General features: G+C 48.7%; 1 protein-coding gene across 2 annotated transcripts; it reads right to left on the bottom strand.

Annotated features, from left to right (window-relative positions):
* Positions 1 to 905: 905 nt before the first annotated feature.
* DDX49 (DEAD-box helicase 49) lies at positions 906 to 18,548 on the bottom strand. Of its 2 annotated transcripts, XM_048498820.1 has the most exons (13): positions 18,317 to 18,547; positions 17,636 to 17,759; positions 16,417 to 16,502; positions 16,071 to 16,192; positions 13,929 to 14,116; positions 10,265 to 10,405; positions 8,080 to 8,155; positions 5,699 to 5,775; positions 5,209 to 5,306; positions 4,085 to 4,159; positions 3,879 to 3,967; positions 3,079 to 3,150; positions 906 to 1,937 (listed from the first exon to the last, which is right to left on the bottom strand). In XM_048498820.1, the coding sequence occupies exons 1-13, from the start codon at positions 18,429 to 18,431 to the stop codon at positions 1,761 to 1,763; spliced, it is 1,440 nt and encodes a 479-aa protein (XP_048354777.1). In that variant the 5' UTR covers positions 18,432 to 18,547; the 3' UTR covers positions 906 to 1,760. The 2 variants fall into 2 exon arrangements, with proteins under 2 accessions (XP_048354777.1, XP_048354778.1); XM_048498821.1 differs by lacking the exons at positions 5,699 to 5,775; positions 8,080 to 8,155 and having other exon boundaries at positions 18,317 to 18,548.
* Between the last annotated feature and the right edge of the window lie 53 nt (positions 18,549 to 18,601).

The following is an 18,601-nucleotide window of genomic DNA, read 5'->3' as shown; positions in this document are numbered from 1 at the left end:
TGCACTTGCTAGTATGGGGGGACAGTTTTAGGGAAATGGTACATGAATGAAACAAAGTTGGAAAATACTGATACAGATCAATTGTTGAAAATCATGTTTCTGACCCCACCCCCAGCTTCTGGGACTGAAACAGACATCTATATCACAGGATAAAAGACTGAATTCTTTTATTTTAGTAAAAGCCAAGTATTACATTTCAAAACCACGATCCTTAAATTCTCAAGATCCACTCCTGGCTCCAGGTTTTCCACATTTTTGGGAGCTCCTGGATGCAAGCTCCCCCCCCGTCCCCGCCCCCAAATTAGGAGCACTCATTCATTTTACCACCTGACAAAGATGACTAGAACAGAAAGACTTGTTGGCCTTTAGTCAGTACACACTGATGCTTCCTCGTAGGACTGGTAGATTTGGTGCATCGGGAAGGACTGAACAACCCGATCCAACTCAGTGCAGATGCCTACAATCACCGTATCGTGCAGAGGAGCAGTGGGCAACCCCTCTGAGTACAAACTTGAGACTCACAGAGATCTGTTTCTTGTGGCACAACCTTATGTCTCTGCTGCCCAAGCTGGGAATTACTAGTTTGGAATTAAGCTTTCTGGCACAGAACTGGCAAGGCACAGAGGGTAATCCCATAGGTACTGCGTACAGATGCAGATGGAACCACTCTGAGAAGCTGGGTTTTCCCTTTTTTACACAGAAGTTATTTCACTGAGGACAATTAGTTTTCCCCTAGGGAATGTGGCTGGGTGCTGCTTTCTCTTGCGTTGATTTTTATATCCTGCTTTTCTCTAGTAATGAGGAGTCTCAATGCAGCTTACACTGGCCTCCCCCTTCCTTCAACAGGCACCTTGTGAGATAGGAGGGCTGAGAGAGCTCACAGAGAATTGACCGGCCCAAGGTCAACCAGCAGGCTTCATGTGCAGGAGCGAGGAATCAAACCCAGCCCTCCAGATTAGCATCTGCTGCTCATGTGGAGGAGTGGGGAACTGAATCTGGTTTTCCAAATTACAGTCTGCTGTTCTTAACCACGACAGGTTTCAGAGCTTGACCCTAACCTAGCGTTGAAGGAATGCTGAGTTCCTCAAGTGTGAACGGGGTAGAAAAAACCGCTTTAAGGAACTGAGAAACTAAGCCAATCTTGGAACAGAAGGAAGTGGCATGAAACAACAAAATGTTACGAAGGTCCAGAGCAGGGGTCTGCAATCTGCGGCTCTCCAGATGTTCATGAACTGCAATTCCCATCATCCCCTGCCAGCATGGCCAATTGGCTATGCTGGCAGGGGCTGATGGGAATTGTAGTCCATGGACATCTGGAGAGCTGCAGGTTGCAGACCCCTGGTCCAGAGTAGCCAAGCTCCAGGTCTTGGTGTGGACTGAGATGGCAAAAGTAAAAAGAAGGCCAATGGGACACGGGAACAGAGAACAAGAAATCCAGCCCTCGAGCTGCCCGGCAGCACCTAAAGATAAGCCCAGTTCAGTCTTTAAATCCCTCTTCCTGGGGATTCCAGTAGGCGTCTCCAGTCCTGCTGGCTGGGAGTTTTTCGTGAGGACCCCCAAGTTCAAAACCCTTCCATGGGAAGGCTTCCAGCGGTGGCCACATGGCAGAGGTCTCCGTGGGATTGTCCCTTCTGGCTGGAGGAAAAGGGAGGCAAACCCGCCTTGCACAGCAGATTCAAAACGGTGACTTGAGCCCTGCTCTCTTGCCTTGAAGCCCTGGCTGCCGGGGTGCGAGCCAAGGTGGGGAAGAGGATAATGTGTCACTTGGCTGCTACCGGTGGTCGCTTCTGCTGCCGCTGCATTTTCTTCTGCAGCTTCCGCCGCAGCTTCAGCTGCTGCTTCTCCTGCAACGTCTGCTGGACTCTGCTGCGGAACTCGGTGTTTTTCTTCCTGATCTTGGCCAGCTCAGCCTTCCGCTGCTCTTCCAGGTCCGGATCCTGTGCGGGGGGGGGGGGGGGGGGGGGGGGGAAGGGGTCCAAGACAATGCAGGAATGTCAATCAAGACACCAAACACCCTGCCCTAAACAGCTTTGGGATTTCGCTCGTCTTGCAAACAAGCTTAATTTGATCTCTCCTCGGCCAGCCTGACTGCTCCCTGGAGCAATTTCTCCCCTTCCATAGAGAGGCCTATGCTCTGTTCCACGGAAAGATGACAGTTCAGTCGGCTGAGGTGCAGCAGTCGAGAAAGTTGTATGCTTCCACATCAGAATATAGTCCTGAACGAATATGAGAACTATTATTCTTTTTTACGTGCTGCCTTTGTCAAAGCCGTTCTGTGTATTATTGAACATGGCACTTTGATGCATATTCTTACTTTCAAAAAGAAGCCCCGCTCTCTTGCCTTGGGGGAGGGCGGTCTATAAGACCAATGAATGAATGAATGAATGAATGAATGAATGAATGAATGAATGAATGATGGGGGGAGCAGGGCTAGGTAGGCACTTGGACCCAATGGAGCATTCTACAAGAAGAAGAAGAAGAGTTTGGATTTATATCCCCCCTTTCTCTCCTGCAGGAGACTCAAAGGGGCTGACAATCTCCTTGCTCTTCCCCCCTCACAACAAACACCCTGTAAGGTAGGTGGGGCTGAGAGAGCTCCGAGAAGCTGTGACTAGCCCAAGGTCACCCAGCTGGCGTGTGTTGGAGTGCACAGGCTAATCTGAATTCCCCAGATAAGCCTCCACAGCTCAGGCGGCAGAGCTGGGAATCAAACCCGGTTCCTCCAGATTAGATACACGAGCTCTTAACCTCCTACGAAACTGCTGCTCCTCGCAAGAAGACCTAGCATGCTTTGTTTTGTGATGGAGGAAAGTACAATGTACTATCATCTTTCCGCGGAACAGAGTAGAGGGTCATACACTGCAGAGAAAACAAAACCACAACAGACACAAATTTTAAACCCTGTCCAGAAGAATCCTTTATCTGCAGTCCAAGCACAGATTTATCATCCACTTTAAGCCACACTTTAGCAAGGGAGCTGGGAAATTGTTCAGGGGAAGGCAGAAGCAGTTAATTGTATCTGGCTCCCAGTCTGCAGACACTCTGCTTTGGCGTGGAGCGTTCCCTCCCCGCCCTTACCTTTCCTTCGAGGATCATCTGCTTCCGCTTGTTGATTTCCTTCTTCTCATCGAAATCTGTTCCTTCTAATCTCTACATGAGACAGAGAGAAAGAAAGCACACACTTCGAAAACTTTCTATTTCCCCTTTGCAATTTTATTCTGCTGCATACAGACAAGCATGCAAGTAGTACATCAGACGAATGGAATGTTTGTTCTCTGTTCAATACATTTTTGAGAAAATACATATAAGGGTTCGTATTTCTATTACAGATATTTTGAGCCTCAAAGTTTCAGCAAGATCAGGCATCAATGCAGGAGCTGGCTAACTTTACACCTAAGCATCTTGCAGCACCTTAAAAGAGACTAACGTGGTTGGGCTGCTGGTCTATGGACTCTTGCTTGACTATAACATGTGCATTGGAGACTGACGGAAATCCCACACATTCTCTGTCACGTGATTTGGTAACAAGCATTCTTGTTGCGTACTGGAAGCTGAGGAAAGTTCCATACACTTCATTTGGAACGGTGAGTGAGAAATCCTCTTGCTGTAAATAGTATTAACCGTCTTTCGGTTTTCTAAGTTCAACAGTCCTTTGACGGCCAGCCAATATTTGTGCAATCGCGTTTGGTTGTATACCTGCCGCACTAACCCCCAGGTATCGAAATTGTGGAGCATACAGACAAGCAGCAAGATCCACTCGCATCGTCTCTGGCTTGGAGGGAGGAAGAGATCTGGGCATAAATTCCCATTAGGTCAACTAAGGTTAAAGTGGGGTCCCTCTCACGCTTTGCGCCCCTTCTCACGGGCCCCTTACTTACAATCTCACACTCGCGCCGGACCACATTCACTTGGGTGAGGATGTTCAGCACGGACCGTTCCTCTACGGAGAACTCCTGAAGCTTCATTTCTGGAATGCAAGTCATACGACCTTTTTGAGCTGTGGGGCACACCGTGAACAGCCTGGCCTCTTTCAGATTCCCTGCTATTTCCCCCCCCCCCTCCCCTCCCCTCCACACACACTTACTGATCTGGTCCTCGATCGCGTGGACCAGATGAATGTCGTACTGCGTCACAAGGGTGATGGCCACGCCGTGCCGACCTGGCAAGAAGACAGAAAGCGATGTGAAGGGAGCAAAGGGCACTCTAGGCCTTCCTCGCTCTTATACCCCTCTGGGTCACCCAAAGGAAATGGGGTAGGGCCCTAAGGCAAAGGAAGCACTTCACGCAATACACGTTTAGTTTGTGGAACTCACTGCCACAGGATCTCAATCCACGTGGCTCCTGTTGCCTGATTGGATTGATACTCCGATTATTTGCAGACATGAAAAACAACATTCTTAAGAAGAGTTTGGATTTATATCCCCCCTTTCTCTCCTGCAGGAGACTCAAAGGGGCTTACAATCTCCTTTCCCTTCCCCCCGCACAACAAACACCCTGTGAGGTAGGTGGGGCTGAGAGAGCTCCGAAGAACTGTGACTAACCCAAGGCCACCCAGCTGGCGTGTGTGGGAGTGCACAAACTAATCTGAATTCCCCAGATAAGCCTCCACAGCTCAAGCGGCAGAGCTGGGAATCAAACCCGGTTCCTCCAGATTAGATACACGAGCTCTTAACCTCCTACGCCACTGCTGCTCCAATTAAGCTGGACAATTCTACCCTTGTTCCCTTGGAGGCTGACTGAATGCCAGTGGTTGCGACTGAGCCCTTTCATTGGCTCAGATTGTGGGAGGGAGTCAGTTACTGTGAGCCCACTAACACTAGTTATCGCCCAACTTCAGTGGGTCTTGATTTATTTTTGGGCCCAGTTTAGAGAGCTAATGTTGACTGTTATAGCCTTATTGGCCCTGGGCTGCAGGAAGCCAAAGTTCAACATGAATACACCCCTGGTTGTTCATTCGGCTGCAGACTCCTCTGCTGTTTGTTCTAGCCTCTTCAGAGATTTGATGGCCAACCACCACCAACATGGCCTTCTTGGTGGTGGCACTGTGAATCCCTGCCCAAAAAAGGCAAGCTCTGCAGGACGCTGTCTGATGGAGTCACCTCACAAAAGCTGCTTCCGTTTGGTTGCTACTGATGCAGGGGTCAACATAACCCACTCACATCCCCTCCCCCGCCCCCGGCAATGGTCTCACTGCTTTTCACCTCTTACCTGCACGGGCAGTCCGGCCTACTCGGTGGATGTAGATTTTGGGGAGTCCAGGGGTGTTGTGGTTGATGACAACCTGGACTGTTGGGATATCGAGTCCTCTATAGCCCCAAAGAAACAAAAATAGTCTTATTCACATCACTGTCCCTCCTTCAAAGCCAAGAGGGATAGGGATTTCATGGTTTTGAAAGACTGGGAGCCCCTCAGCCGTTCTTTATGAAGCCCCACCCTTGTGGAACAGGAAGTCACAGGGACCCAAACTCAAGGCCTGGTTTCTACTGTCAACCACCACTTTTGAGGACAGAAAGGGATTTTCCTGCAAGCCAGACTGACCCAGGAACCCTAGAGGGTTTTCTGCCTTCTTGTGGGCACAGAGCAAAGGTCGCTGCGGGAAGTAGTTGTGAACTTCCTGCATTATCCAGGGAGATGGACTACATAACCCTTGAGGTCCCGTTCGGCTCCACGTACCCACTCCCAGAGACCCATCCCCTACCTGGCAGCCACGTCGGTCGCTATGAGGATCTTGTAGACGCTGGATTTGAACTTGGCCAGAGCGGCGAAGCGTTGTTTCTGCCATGAGACAGACCAAGGGAAGGCACTGTAAGTGTGTAGCGCTAAGCACAAAAATGCTTTGCAGGTCTGTTCTCCTGGCAGGGTTACAAACGGCTTGACGGACACAAGGCGTGGCTGGCATGGACAGCAGCTAAGGAAGCGCTGCCAAAGCCTAGAATCTTTGGAATCTAACAGTACAGTTGGCTGGTATGATGCAACCAAGCCTGGGGGGGGGGGGGGGGGGGGGGCAAGCTGGTCTTTGTAGTACCTGGGTTCTTTGCTCCAAAACTCCCCACCAGCTGAGTTCTCAAGGATTTTTATTGTAAAATTATTTTATTGTAAAATTTTATTGTAAAATTCAAATCAAAGAAAAATAAGTAAACTTTCGTTACAGAGATTTCTCAGCTAAACACGGTCCTTTGTCCTCATTCCGGGAGCCCATGGCCCAGAGATGCTTCTCTGGCCAAATCCCGAGGTGGAATCTACCAACCTTTGTCAGGAGCAGCAGTGGTGTAGGAGGTTAAGAGCTCGTGTATCTAATCTGGAGGAACCGGGTTTGATGCTCCGCTCTGCCGCCTGAGCTGTGGAGGCTTATCTGGGGAATTCAGATTAGCCGGTACACTCCCACACACGCCAGCTGGGTGACCTTGGGCCAGTCACAGCTTCTCGGAGCTCTCTCAGCCCCACCTACCTCACAGAGTGTTTGTTGTGAGGGGGGAAGGGCAAGGAGATTGTAAGCCCCTTTGAGTCTCCTGCAGGAGAGAAAGGGGGGATATAAATCCAAACTCTTCTTCTTCTCATGGTTCAGGAATACTCTGTTCAGGCCACGAGGTAATTTAGGCCTTTGAAGTTTTACTCTGGTACATCTGCACAGGCCTTCCTGTTCTCCATCCAGGAGATCACAGCTACCTATCATGTTGGTGTGAGTCGGCCTTTTGGAATGACAGGATGCCCCTTTCCTCACAGAAAGCTACTTTTTTCACAGGTAGGTATGATTGTGATACAGTAACAGAACCACTTCCATCAGAGCTGGCTTAAGCAAGATTCTAGTGCGGGGGGAGTTGTTACTGGAAGCCACTATTCAGAGGCCCACTAACCATTCCCGGGGCTTTCCGCCCTGCCAGAGATTCCATGCGGCTGCGCCCTTTTATCTATTGCAAGCATCTCTGGTGCCATCTGCAGGTGCAGATTTCACGAATATAGGTCATTCCATTCAGTGAGAAAGTGCTGCGTGGAAACAACAGCCTTTCCTCTGATTTCAGACCATGTCTAAAAGGCTGGACGTTCTTCTTCTTCAGAAGAGTTTGGATGTATACTCCCCCTTTCTCCCCTGCAAGGAGACTCAAAGGGACTTACAATCTCCTTTCCCTTCCGCCCCCCCAACGAACACCCTGTCAGGTGGGTGGGGCTGGGAGAGCTCCAAAGAACTGTGACTAGCCCAAGGTCACCCAGCTGGCATGTGCTGGAGTGCACAAACTAATCTGGATTTTTTAAAAAAATTTATATCCCCCCTTTCTCTCCTGCAGGAGACTCAAAGGGGCTTACAATCTCCTTTTCCTTCCCCCCTCACAACAAACACCCTGTCAGGTGGGTGGGGCTGAGAGAGATCTGAAAAGCTGTGACCTGCCCAAGGTCACCCAGCTGGCGTGTGTGGGAGTGTACAGGCTAATCTGAAATCCCCAGATAAGCCTCCACAACTCAAGCGGCAGAGCGGGGAATCAAACCCGTGTCCTCCAGATCAGAGTGCCCCTGCTCTTAGCCACTGCTTTTAGCCATTACGCCACTGCTGCTTATCTGGATTACCAGATAAGCCTCCACAGCCCAGGTGGCAGAGCGGAGAATCAAACCCGGTTCTCCAGATTAGAGCGCACCTGCTCTTAACCACTTCACCACGCTGGCTCTCAGGGCCACATTTTTCCCAGTGTAATGCCAGCAGTAGGATTCTCCAGATAGCCTTGAACTGAGTACTTCTTATCAGTTCCCTACCAGCATGGGCTGGGCAATTGGCCATGCTGGACAGAGGCTGATGGGAATTGTAGCGTTCCTGAACATCTGAGAGCCGCAGAGGTTCCTACCCAGGTTCCCACCCTGGTCTAAGGGCAGCACCGAATTACTCCAGCCCCCAGAAGTCTGAAGACGCTTGACGGGAAGGGAGTCAGTTCATACAACCTGCAAGGCTGGGGAGAGACTATATGCGGCTATGGCTCCATACACAGGTCCCAAAGGACCCCTTAGTTTCAAAGGGACAACAAGAAAACTCTTCTTCCTTCTGCATCCCAGGACAGGAGACCAAAGTCCCCTCCCCAGCCCCGGTTTGCTCACCTGCTTCATCATTGAATGCAGAGCCACCGAGGGGAAGTTGAATTTCTTCAGCATCATGTTCAAAACCTGGCAATTCCTTTAATAGTCAAAAAAAGCACCTTCATTATTCTATGGGGGAATAGACTTGGGGAAGGCTTCATAGATATTCCAGGACCCTCTCTCTGGCCCTCCCAAAGCCCTCTGGCTCTGCCTCTCCAACCAACAGGAAAATACAGAGACCAACAAAGTGAACTCGTAGGCAGCATCTTCCTGGTAGACCTATATGGAGCTGCTTCTAGACAGGGAGGGGTTTTATAGAAGTTGGATATTCTCACGTTTGCATTCATAAGCATTCTTAGAAGAAAACAGTTCAGTTGCAGACTACCAAAAAGCTTTCTCTTCCTGCGTTAAGTGGCCAAAAGGCCGCTTATGAAAGAAGGGAAAGCTTTTTGGTAGATACTACAGGGATACTACGTCAGCTGGTTCTGGCCTGGCCAATGTCTTGGGGTTTTGTTTTTTGACCTGTTTACTGGAAGCCACTTCAGGAAGGAAAGAAGAAGAAGAGTTTGGATTTATATCCCCCCTTTCTCTCCTGCAAGGAGACTCAAAGGGGCTTACACCCAGCTTTGCCCTTCCCCGCTCACAACAAACACCCTGTGAGGTAGGTGGGGCTGAGAGAGCTCCGAGAAGCTGTGACTAGCCCAAGGTCACCCAGCTGGCGTGTGTGGGAGTGCCCAGGCTCATCTGAATTCCCCAGATAAGCCTCCACAGCTCAGGCGGCAGAGCTGGGAATCAAACCCGGTTCCTCCAGATTAGATTCACGAAAGCTTGTCTTAACTCCTCCTATGCCCATGGTGGCAACCTTGAACTTCCAGTTAGCGTTATTGCTGGCACTAACAATTCCCATCAGCCCCTTCCAGCATGGCCAATTGGCCATGCTGGCAGGGCTGATGGGAATTGTAGTCCATAACATCTGGAGTGCCAAAGGTTCGCCACCATGGGCATAGGAGGTTAAGACCCAACAGTTTCCAGCCAACATGGCTACTGAGTGGCAGCCCCCCTCAAGAGTTGAATAAAGAGGATTTTTACTTCACTACAGATAATAATTTTCTGCCCCAAGCATTTCCCTTCTGCTTTAATCAAGCTGATTACAACGAACATTGTTTTCTCAAACACCTCTTCCACCTTCTGACTGAGCTGGAAGGGCTCAGCAATCTCCATTCTGACTTGTATCTGATGAAGAGAACTTTGACTATGTATGTATGTGTGTATGTATGTAGTGTATGTATGTAGTGTATGTGTGTGTGTATGTAGTGTATGTATGTATGTGATTTTTATACCGCCCAACCCCCGGAGGGCTCTGGGCGGTGCACAACACAAATTCCACATATAATATATACAAACAAAACCCCATTAAATTAGAATTTAAATTTAAAAATTTAAAACACAGCGGTAAATTCAATAAAAATGGCGTCAGCAATAACCCCAATTAACCCCTTCCAAGGAGGGGGGAACAGAACAAAAAGTGGGTCCCCTAGATGACAGGGGGACTCCAAAACCGGAGGAATAGAATACAGAAGGCAATTCCCATCAGTGGCTGGGCACTCCAAAGGCCCGGTGGAACAACTCAGTCTTACAGACCCTGCGGAATTCACCAAGACAGCTGGGGGAAGAGTGTTCCACCAGGCAGGGGCCAAGGCTGAAAAGGCCCTGGCCCGAGTGGAGGCCAGCCGCATCATTGAGGGGCTGGGGACCACCAGCAAATTGGCCTTGAAAACTTATCCCCACCCCACCCCCCACCTCTTGAAAACTTATCCCCCCACCCCCCAACAGGTTGGTGATCTCTAAGGGACCAGTGTACTTGAATCTAGATGTTCAACTGCAAACCAACCTGGCCACCTTCTGAAACAAACCCCACGTAAGCCTACCTCCCATTCACTTTCCCAGCACAGCCTGCTGGCAAGAAAAGAAAGCAAGAGAGAAAGGGAGAGAGAAAGAAAGAAAGAGAAATCTACGCACACAGGTTGCTGGCCAGAAGCAATTTCAAGGCATATGGCAATCAGGGAGAATGGTCTTGAGCCAAGCCTAAGAGGACAAAATAGTACCCCACAGTTCCCAGCCCACCAAGCTTCGAAGGGGCTGGCTTAGAGACAACCTTCGGCCAGAGGTCATGCCAGGGTTGACGAACCACGGCACTGATACTCACTTGCAGGTATTGGTGAAGATGATTATGGACCAGTCCTCGTGTTCATCCTGGAATGTTTGGACCAGGTGAACGAGGTAGGCATCTTTGACCTTCTCCGGCACCAGCAGGTAGCGCTGGTCCAGCTCTTCCACTGTCCGCACTCTAGCCAGGAAAGAGAAGAGGCCCCAGATAAGTGCTGGGCTACTGCTTAGGCCAGGGTCAGTAATCTTTACTACAGAAAGAGCCAATACCCTCCCCAGAGAAAAAACTGCCTGGAGCAACAAATTTGAGCCTTATGATGAAAGTAACACAGCTTATTAAGAAGAAGTAGAAGAGTTTGGATTTATATCCCCCCTTTCTCTCCTGTAGGAGACTCAAAGGGGCTGACAATCTCCTTGATTTTCCCCCCTCACAACAAACAGTGGGTGGGGCTGAGAGAGTCTGGGGTGCTGTGACTCAGCCTGTCACCCAGCTGGCATGTGCTGGAGCGCACAAACCATTCTGGGATTTTTTTTTAAATTTATATCCCCCCTTTCTCTCCTGCAGGAGACTCAAAAGGGCTTACAATCTCCTTGCCCTTCCCCCCCCTCACAACAAACACCCTGTGAGGTGGGTGGGTTGAGAGAGATTCTGAAAAGCTGTGACTCCGCTCCAAGGTCACCCAGCTGGCGCGCAGGTGGAGGTACAGGCCAATCTGAATTCTGTGATAAGCTTCCACAACTCAAGTGGCAGAGCTGGGAATCAAACCCTTCGTTCCTCCAGATCAGAGTGCACCTGCTCTTAGCCACACAATGCCACTTGCTGCTCCCATCGAAATTAACCTATCAATCCAAATTAGCTGCATGTGGCTACCCCATTGGACTGCCCCCTTCTGCCCAACCCTCGCCTCCTCAAGCTGAATCAGCTGCAAGCCTTCTGGCCCTCATTGCAGCACTCTGCTACTCTCCGCAGGGTCCCACCAGGTGCCTTGGGAGCTCGCATACGGTGATGAAAGCAATATGGCCTGCTGCTGCTGCTGCTCCTGAGTACCTGGTCTGCTAAGGCATTTGCAATCTGAGATCAAGGAGGATCAAGATTGGTAGCCATAGATCGACTTCTCCTCCATAAATCTGTCCAATCCAGTTTCACTTTAAAGGTATCCAGGTGAGTGGCCATCACCACCTCCTGTGGCAGCATATTCCAAACACCAATCACGCGTTGCGTGAAGAAGTGTTTCCTTTTATTAGTCCTAATTCTTCCCCAGCATTTTCTAATGTATACCCCTGGTTCTAATATTGTGAGAGAAAGGTATGTTACCTATCTCACCAACATTTTCTACCCCATGCATAATTTTATAGACGTCAATCATATCCCCCCTCAGACGTCTCCTCTCCAAACTAAAGAGTCCCAAACGCTGCAGCCTCTCCTCATAAGGAAGGGGCTCTGTTCATTTGGTTCCACAATGTGTTTGGTTTGGCAAGTGTCAGGATGTCTGCCAATCAAAAATAGAATGTCTGCCTCGATCGGGAGAGACTGCGGCTCCGTTTTGGAGGATCTGCTCAGTACACAGACGATCCCAAGATCAGTCGCCAGTATCTCCAGTTAAAGGGATCAAGAAGCAGATGACGTGAAAGACCTTTGCCAAAGATCCTGGAGACTAACCGCCAGTCTGAGGAGACAATACTGATTCACCAAAATATCCGACTCAGTGTGGGCAGCTACATACGCTCACGTGGTTCAATAACGGGAATAGAACAACAATGTGAGTGTTGTGTGAAGTCCAAAACAAAGAACAATCGCCGTGCTCCAGGCTGCTGAAATACACTACAGCACTAGAATCGTGTTTCAGATACCAGAACTGTTGGCCTCTTATCAGTTCCCTACCAGCATGGCCAATTGGCCATGCTGACAGAGGCTGATGGGAACTGTAGTTCCTGAACATCTGGAGAGCCGCAGGTTCCCTACCCCTGGTATAGACAGTGCCATTTGATAACAGTAAAAATGCAGAACAAGGAAACAAGAAGATAAACACACAACATATGGCTCAGTAATTACTGTGCGACACATACAGCAACGCTGAAGATGAGTGAATCACTCCGTGGGTATGTTCTCCCCAAAAGGAGTTTCTTTTCGCTTGCAGGTGTGCCCCAGGAGTTCTACTAGAGCAGGGGTAGGGAACCTTTAACACTCAAAGAGCCATTTGGACCTGTTTTCCACGGGAAAAGAAAACACTTGGAGCCAGAAATAATTTTTGACATTTAAAATAAAGATAACACTATATATATAGGTTTTTTTTACCTTTTACTCCACTCATTCTGAGAAGCGTATGGACATGCCCGCCCTGCTTCCTGCAGGGCAGGCAAGCAGATGGGGCCGCAGTTCAGGCTTCGGGTGGAGCCACAGTGCAATGTGGGCAGAAAGAGCATCACGCCATGCTCGAGTCATGCAGGTTCTCACCCCTGTACTCAGAGCAGTGATGGCTTAACCTTTTCGAGACCGAGAGACCCGAGTGCCCAAATTGCAACCCAAAACTCCACTTATTTATCGCAGTGCGTCGCATATTAAGTGCAATTTAACCTTGCCTGAATACTGAGGCTTTAGGTTTAGAAAAAAACGTTGGCTCCAAGGCTGCGTTTTACTCAGGGAGTAAGCTTGGTGGTGAGTCGGTGGTTTTAGTTTTGAAGCAACTCGTTACGGCAACTCTCTTCCAACGGGTGAGTCACTTAATTCTAGGAGAGGCTTTACTCCTAAGAAGCAAGCCCCCATGGCCAGCCAAATCGTAATCCTACTCCCCAGGTAAAGGGATTCCACGGCTTCTAGCTCTTTTGCATGAAGTAATCAGTGGGGTTTAACAGCGGCTTAACAGGGTTACTCTACACTGCTTCCCTCAAAGTGGGGCCTAGTTTCTTTCCGCACAAGCAAAATACTGCGTTTTCAAACCACTTTCACAACTGTTTGCAAAGTGGGATTTTGCTATTCTGGCACAGCTTCAAAGAGCACTGAAAAGCAGTTTGAAAGTGCATTATTCTGCATGTGCGGAATGAGCCTAGGTCTTAGGTTTAATGCTAATAATCGAGCCCAGCGGCCCAGGTCAGTCTAGATGTATGTGTGTGTGTGTGGGGGGGGGGGTTACTCTGCTCGTGCCCACAGAGAGGGCTCTAAGTACCACCTCTGGCACCCGTGCCAGAGGTTTGCCACCACTGTACTAGAGTCTAGACAGACTGCAGCAAGGAAACGCTTGGAAAAATGGACTGTGTTTGATTCGCTCATCTTCAATGCTGCTATATAAGCTGCACAGTAATTACTGTGCAGTACTTTGTATATTTGTTTTCTTGTTCTGCACTTTTACTGTCATTAAACTGCACTGTCTATGCCCGTGGTGGCGAACCTTTGGCACTCCAGATGTTATGGACTACAATTCCCATCAGCCCCTGCCAGCATGGCAAATTTGCCATGCTGGCAGGGGCTGATGGGAATTGTAGTCCATAACATCTGGAGTGCCAAAGGTTCGCCACCACTGCTGTAGTGTACCTATTTCAGCAGCCAGGAGTATGCTGATAGTTCTTTGTTCACGCCATTAAAGAACCTCAGGTCACAGATGGGAGAAACCGCCTTTTCTGACCAAGACCCCACCAAGGGGGACAGGCAGCTTCCCACCGAGGTAGTCCTCCACCCTTGCTGGAAACGGATCACGCCCCAAACTCACTCTGATGGAGACTCCCAGAAGAAAGGCTTATTCATGGCAACCTGCTTGAGCTCGGTCAACGTGTCGGTCAGCGTGGCGCTGAAGAGGAGAGTCTGCCTGGCAGTGGGCACAGCCGCCAGAATCACTTCCAGGTCGTGGGTGAAGTCAGTGCAGCCCTGCTCCAGGAGACGGTCAGCTTCGTCCAGGACCTGAGCCAAAGTACACAAAGGGGGGTGTTCACGGCTCAACTACAGTATCAGGTAGATCCACTGCAAGACTGAGGATTTTTTGGTTCCGAAAGATCAGGAGCTGACCTGCGTTTATCTACATCAGAGGTGTCCAACTCTGGTGCTTCAGATGCTCATGGACTACAATTCCCATCAGCCCCTGCTGGCATGGCCAATTGGAGCTGATGGGAATTGTAGCCGATGAACATCTGAAGTGCCAGAGTTGGACACCCCTGATCTACATTTATACTCTCCTTTTTTCCTAATGCAGAGTCTGGAGTTACTTATTACAGCATTTTCTTCTTTGCCACTTTATCCTCACAACAACCCTGTAAAGCAGGTTAGGATGACCGTGCCATCGGTTCAAGGTTCCACAAGACGGCAAGGATTCAAAACTGGGTCTCAAAGATCCCAGTCCGACTTTCTACCCACGAGCTCTCTGACAAACCTCCTTCTTCTGTACTGCCCTGATCATCAAATAAGGCAGGGCCTTCTCAGTGGTGTCACCCTGGCTATGGAACGGCCTCCGAGCAGCTGCTCTGACATCACACAGGCAGGAAGAAGGCTACCCCTTGGTCTTGAACTGAAGCTTTAAAGTAGATCGATTTCTATCATTTTAGCCTACAGTCCATGCTTGTCTGAAGTTCTCACAGCTAGCTTTTTATAATGTTTTATACTGTTATTAATTCTGCATACATAATCCAGGATGCCTGTATGGTTGGGGGGTTAGTTTTATTAATTGTATGTTTTGTTCTGTTTCTTCTATCGAAGAGATAGAAAAAGTGCAGAGAAGGGCAACGAGGATGATTGGAGGATTGGAGCACCTTCCTTATGAGGAGAGGCTGAAGCGTTTGGTACTGTTTAGTTTGGAGAGGAGACGTCTGAGGGGGGATATGATTGAAGTCTATAAAATTATGCATGGGGTAGAACATGTTGACAAAGATGATAAAGAAAACTGATGAAGTTTTGCTGCCAAGCCCACAAGGCTCCTGAGCACCTGTTCTTATGAGTTACGCTGAATAAAGAACATGCTTCCGGGAGGAAAATAACATCGGCAAAATCCACTAAAGAGGGGACTACCTTATTTGTAAGGGGGCATTTGGTGTGCTGTGCTGAGCCCTCTTTCCTTTTTATCACAGGAAGCAAGCTTCTCATCCTCATAAAGGAAGATCTTAGTTAAACACCATTTCCACAGCCCTTCACACTTCCCTTTGGCAAACAAGCTAGCGTGGTGTAGCGGTTAGAGTGTTCAAGCAGGATTTGGGAGATGCAGGTTCGAATCCCCACTCAGCCCTGGAAATCTGCTGAGTGACCTTCAGTCTGTCACATCCCCCAGCCTGACAGGGTCACTGAGAATAAAATGGAGGAGAGACAGATATTGAAAGCCGCTCCAGGTCTTCCTTGGGAAGAAAAGTGGCATATAAATATCTGAAAAAATAAATATCTTGTATCCGTCTAGTCCAGCACTGGCAGTGGTTCTTCAAGGTCTTTCCCGGATTTAGTCCCCCAGGATCCTTTTGCTATACTGTGTTCCACAGAAAGATGATAGTATGGTCAGTTGAAGTGCAGCAGTGGAAAAACTTGTATGCTTCCACATTAGAATATAGTCCTGAACAAATATGATAATTATCATTCATTTTTATGCACCTCCTTTGTTAAAACCATTATTTTATACATTACTGAACACAAGAGCGATTTATAGTTCATTGAATTACTTTCAAACACATTGGGGAAGCTGGGCTAGGTAAGCACTAGGACCCAGACAGAGCACTCTACCAAAGAAGGTCTGGCATGATTTGTTCTGTGGCGGAGGAATATACAACCTTACTATCCTCTTTCTGTGGAACACAGTATTGGAAATGCTGATGACAGGTGTTTCTGCTTCGCACACCACGCTTCCTCCCTCTAAAGACAGATACACCCACAACGGCCTTACCAAAAACTTGATCTTTTGAAGGCTGAAGGTGTTGGAACTCCGGAGGTGATCGGCCAGTCGGCCAGGGGTAGCAATGACCACATGAGGCTTCCGAGAAAGCTCCAGGGCTTGGGCCACCATGTCTGCAATGCAAGGGGAAGAGAAGAGGAAAGAAGCCACATCAGCAAGAGAGAAAGGCTTTGCTGAAAAAGAAAGAGATTTTGCATTTCCAAAGACTGCTCTACAGCCAACCCCACCCACAATAGCTGTATGCATCCTTCTTTGGAGAGGACCCATCTTCAAGAAAGATTCCCAGTTGGGGAAGGCGGTGGGAATGCTCTTTAGTTCCCAGTCAAAGGTCACTTACCCATTCCACCAACAATTATGCAATCCTTTAAGCCCAGCGGCTTCCCGAGGACTCGGAACTGTTCAGCTATCTGGTAAGCCAATTCTCTGTTAGGCAAGGGTGGAAAGAAAGGTAGTGAGATTTTTTTTTCAATTTCTGGATAAAGAATTTCAGCATTGTTTTAAAACCAGCTCTGCAGGACTGGGACTGACGCTGACTTGCATTTCCTCAGCATGTGCATTTCTAACACAAGGCTGTTACATTGGGCTGGCTGGAAAGTTCAGGCATTTAAATATCTTCAGCAAATTATTTTTAAAAGGAAAAAAAATCCAGTTGCCAAACAGAACAGCTGAGTAGACAGTTCTTTCCCTGTTTTCTTCTGCAGACACTTCCAAACACATCCACAGGCTGGTGGCTTCTTCTTCCCACCATGGGCAAAAATAAAAAGAACACCCTTCCTTCAGTGTAGCTTTTCTCTCCTGCACTTTATTCTCACAACAACACAGTGAGATGGGTTAGATCATGGGGGTGTTTAACTCATTGGTTATGAGGAGCACTCTTTTATGATAAAATAGGATTTAGTGCATTAGATTTTTTATTGTATGTATCACACTTCCCTTTTTACTGCATTGTCTTAGTGGCGCAGTGGTTAAGAGCAGGTGTACTCTAATATGGAGGAACCGGGCTTGATTTCTCGCTCTGCCGTTTGAGCTGTGGAGGCTTATCTGGGGAATTCAGATTAGCCTGTGAACTCCCACACACGCCAGCTGGGTGACCTTGGGCTAGTCACAGCTTCTCGGAGCTTTCTCAGCCCCACCTACCTCACAGGGTGTTTGTTGTGAGAGGGGAAGGAAAAGGAGTTTGTTAGTCCTTGAGTCTCCTTGCAGGAGAGAAAGGGGGGATATAAATCCAACTCTTCTTCCTCTTCTACCTTTATAATCCATTTTCTGCAATATGGTAAATCATGAATTATAGAGGTTTTCCTTTTCATTCATTTGTTTTATCTGCTTAGTTTTCAATTCTATAAGTCTAATTTCACTACACTGTTTATTGTACACTGTATGCTGACTGATTGAACTTTTTACATATTTTGTAATCTGCTCTAAATTAGCAAGAAAGGTAAACTATACATGAAACAAATAAATGATCCATAGAAAATTCTTGCCCAGGGGTACGGGTGGATCAGAACATTCCTGTCCCCAAAGCCAACTGATCCAGGAAGAGTCTGGCTCAGCCTCACCTCGTTGGCGTAAGGACCAGGCAAAAAATACCATAGGGATCTTCTGAGAGTTTTTGCAAGATCGGTAGGACAAACGCAGCTGTCTTCCCACTCCCCGTCTTGGCACATCCCATGCAGTCACGACCTGCAGGATCAAGAAAAGTATTTAGGGATCCGGGATGGGGGGGAGGAGATTCATTCTGCACATGCTCAAAGGAACTCTCTGGCCACACATGGGTGTGGAGGAGCTTCAAGTGCAATCAAGAAATTAAAGACTTTAAGGGAGGGTGGCCAACCTCCAGGAAGGGCCTGGAGATCTGGAATTACAACTAATCCCCAGTGATCAGTTTCTGTGGAGAAAATGGCAGCTTTGGAGGGTACATTCCACAGCATTATATTCCCATCCCATCCCCTTCTCTCCACAACCATACCCAGGTCCCAACCCCAAATGTCCAGGAATTTCCCAAACTGGAGTTGAAATGAATGGATATAGTTGGTTTATAGCCATAAACCACTATAAAAACATTAACAATTACATCCAACTGCCAAACGGGAGTTGGCAACTCTAACTTAAGGGGGCGTGACTTAGCTCCTCAGGACACTACGAGGCGGCTAGTAGTGGCGTCGGCTGGGTGGCTGCGAAGGGGTGTGGCTTAGATGGAAAGGGCTGAAGAAAGAGGAGTTGGGCTACCCGGTGCTTACCTTGGAGAGTAGGAGGGATACAGGCTTCTTGGACCGGCGTAGGCCTCGACAGGCCGAGCTGCTCTGCTTGGGCTGTCAACCAGGGCGCCAGGCCGAGCGCACGAAACGCGGCCATCGCGGAGACGAAACAGGCTCACTCCGCTCGCTTCTTATCTTCCTTCACGCGACAGAGGGAGGGGAAAAAAAAATCCCACGCGACTCCCATCGTGCACCGCGGCAGTGTCGCGCGAGATATACGTCACCCCAGCTTCTCTGTCAGAGGCTGCAAACCTTCCGAGAGGCGAT

Source organism: Sphaerodactylus townsendi, linkage group LG05 (genome assembly GCF_021028975.2).
Source record: "Sphaerodactylus townsendi isolate TG3544 linkage group LG05, MPM_Stown_v2.3, whole genome shotgun sequence".
Taxonomy (NCBI): domain Eukaryota; kingdom Metazoa; phylum Chordata; class Lepidosauria; order Squamata; family Sphaerodactylidae; genus Sphaerodactylus; species Sphaerodactylus townsendi.
Note: the sequence above shows the minus strand (reverse complement) of the source record. Positions and strands in the feature narration are given on the sequence as shown.

Excerpts from the sequence above, each read along its gene's own strand:
- DDX49 (XM_048498820.1), bottom strand. The coding sequence starts at position 18,431 with ATGGCCGCGTTTCGTGCGCTCGGCCTGGCGCCCTGGTTGACAGCCCAA. Across the intron at positions 10,406-13,928 it reads TTCTGGGAGTCTCCATCAGA|AGTGCGGACAGTGGAAGAGC; the intron begins GTGAGTTTGGGG and ends TTTCCTGGCTAG. Across the intron at positions 4,160-5,208 it reads AGGCCGGACTGCCCGTGCAG|GTCGGCACGGCGTGGCCATC; the intron begins GTAAGAGGTGAA and ends TCTTCTTGCCAG.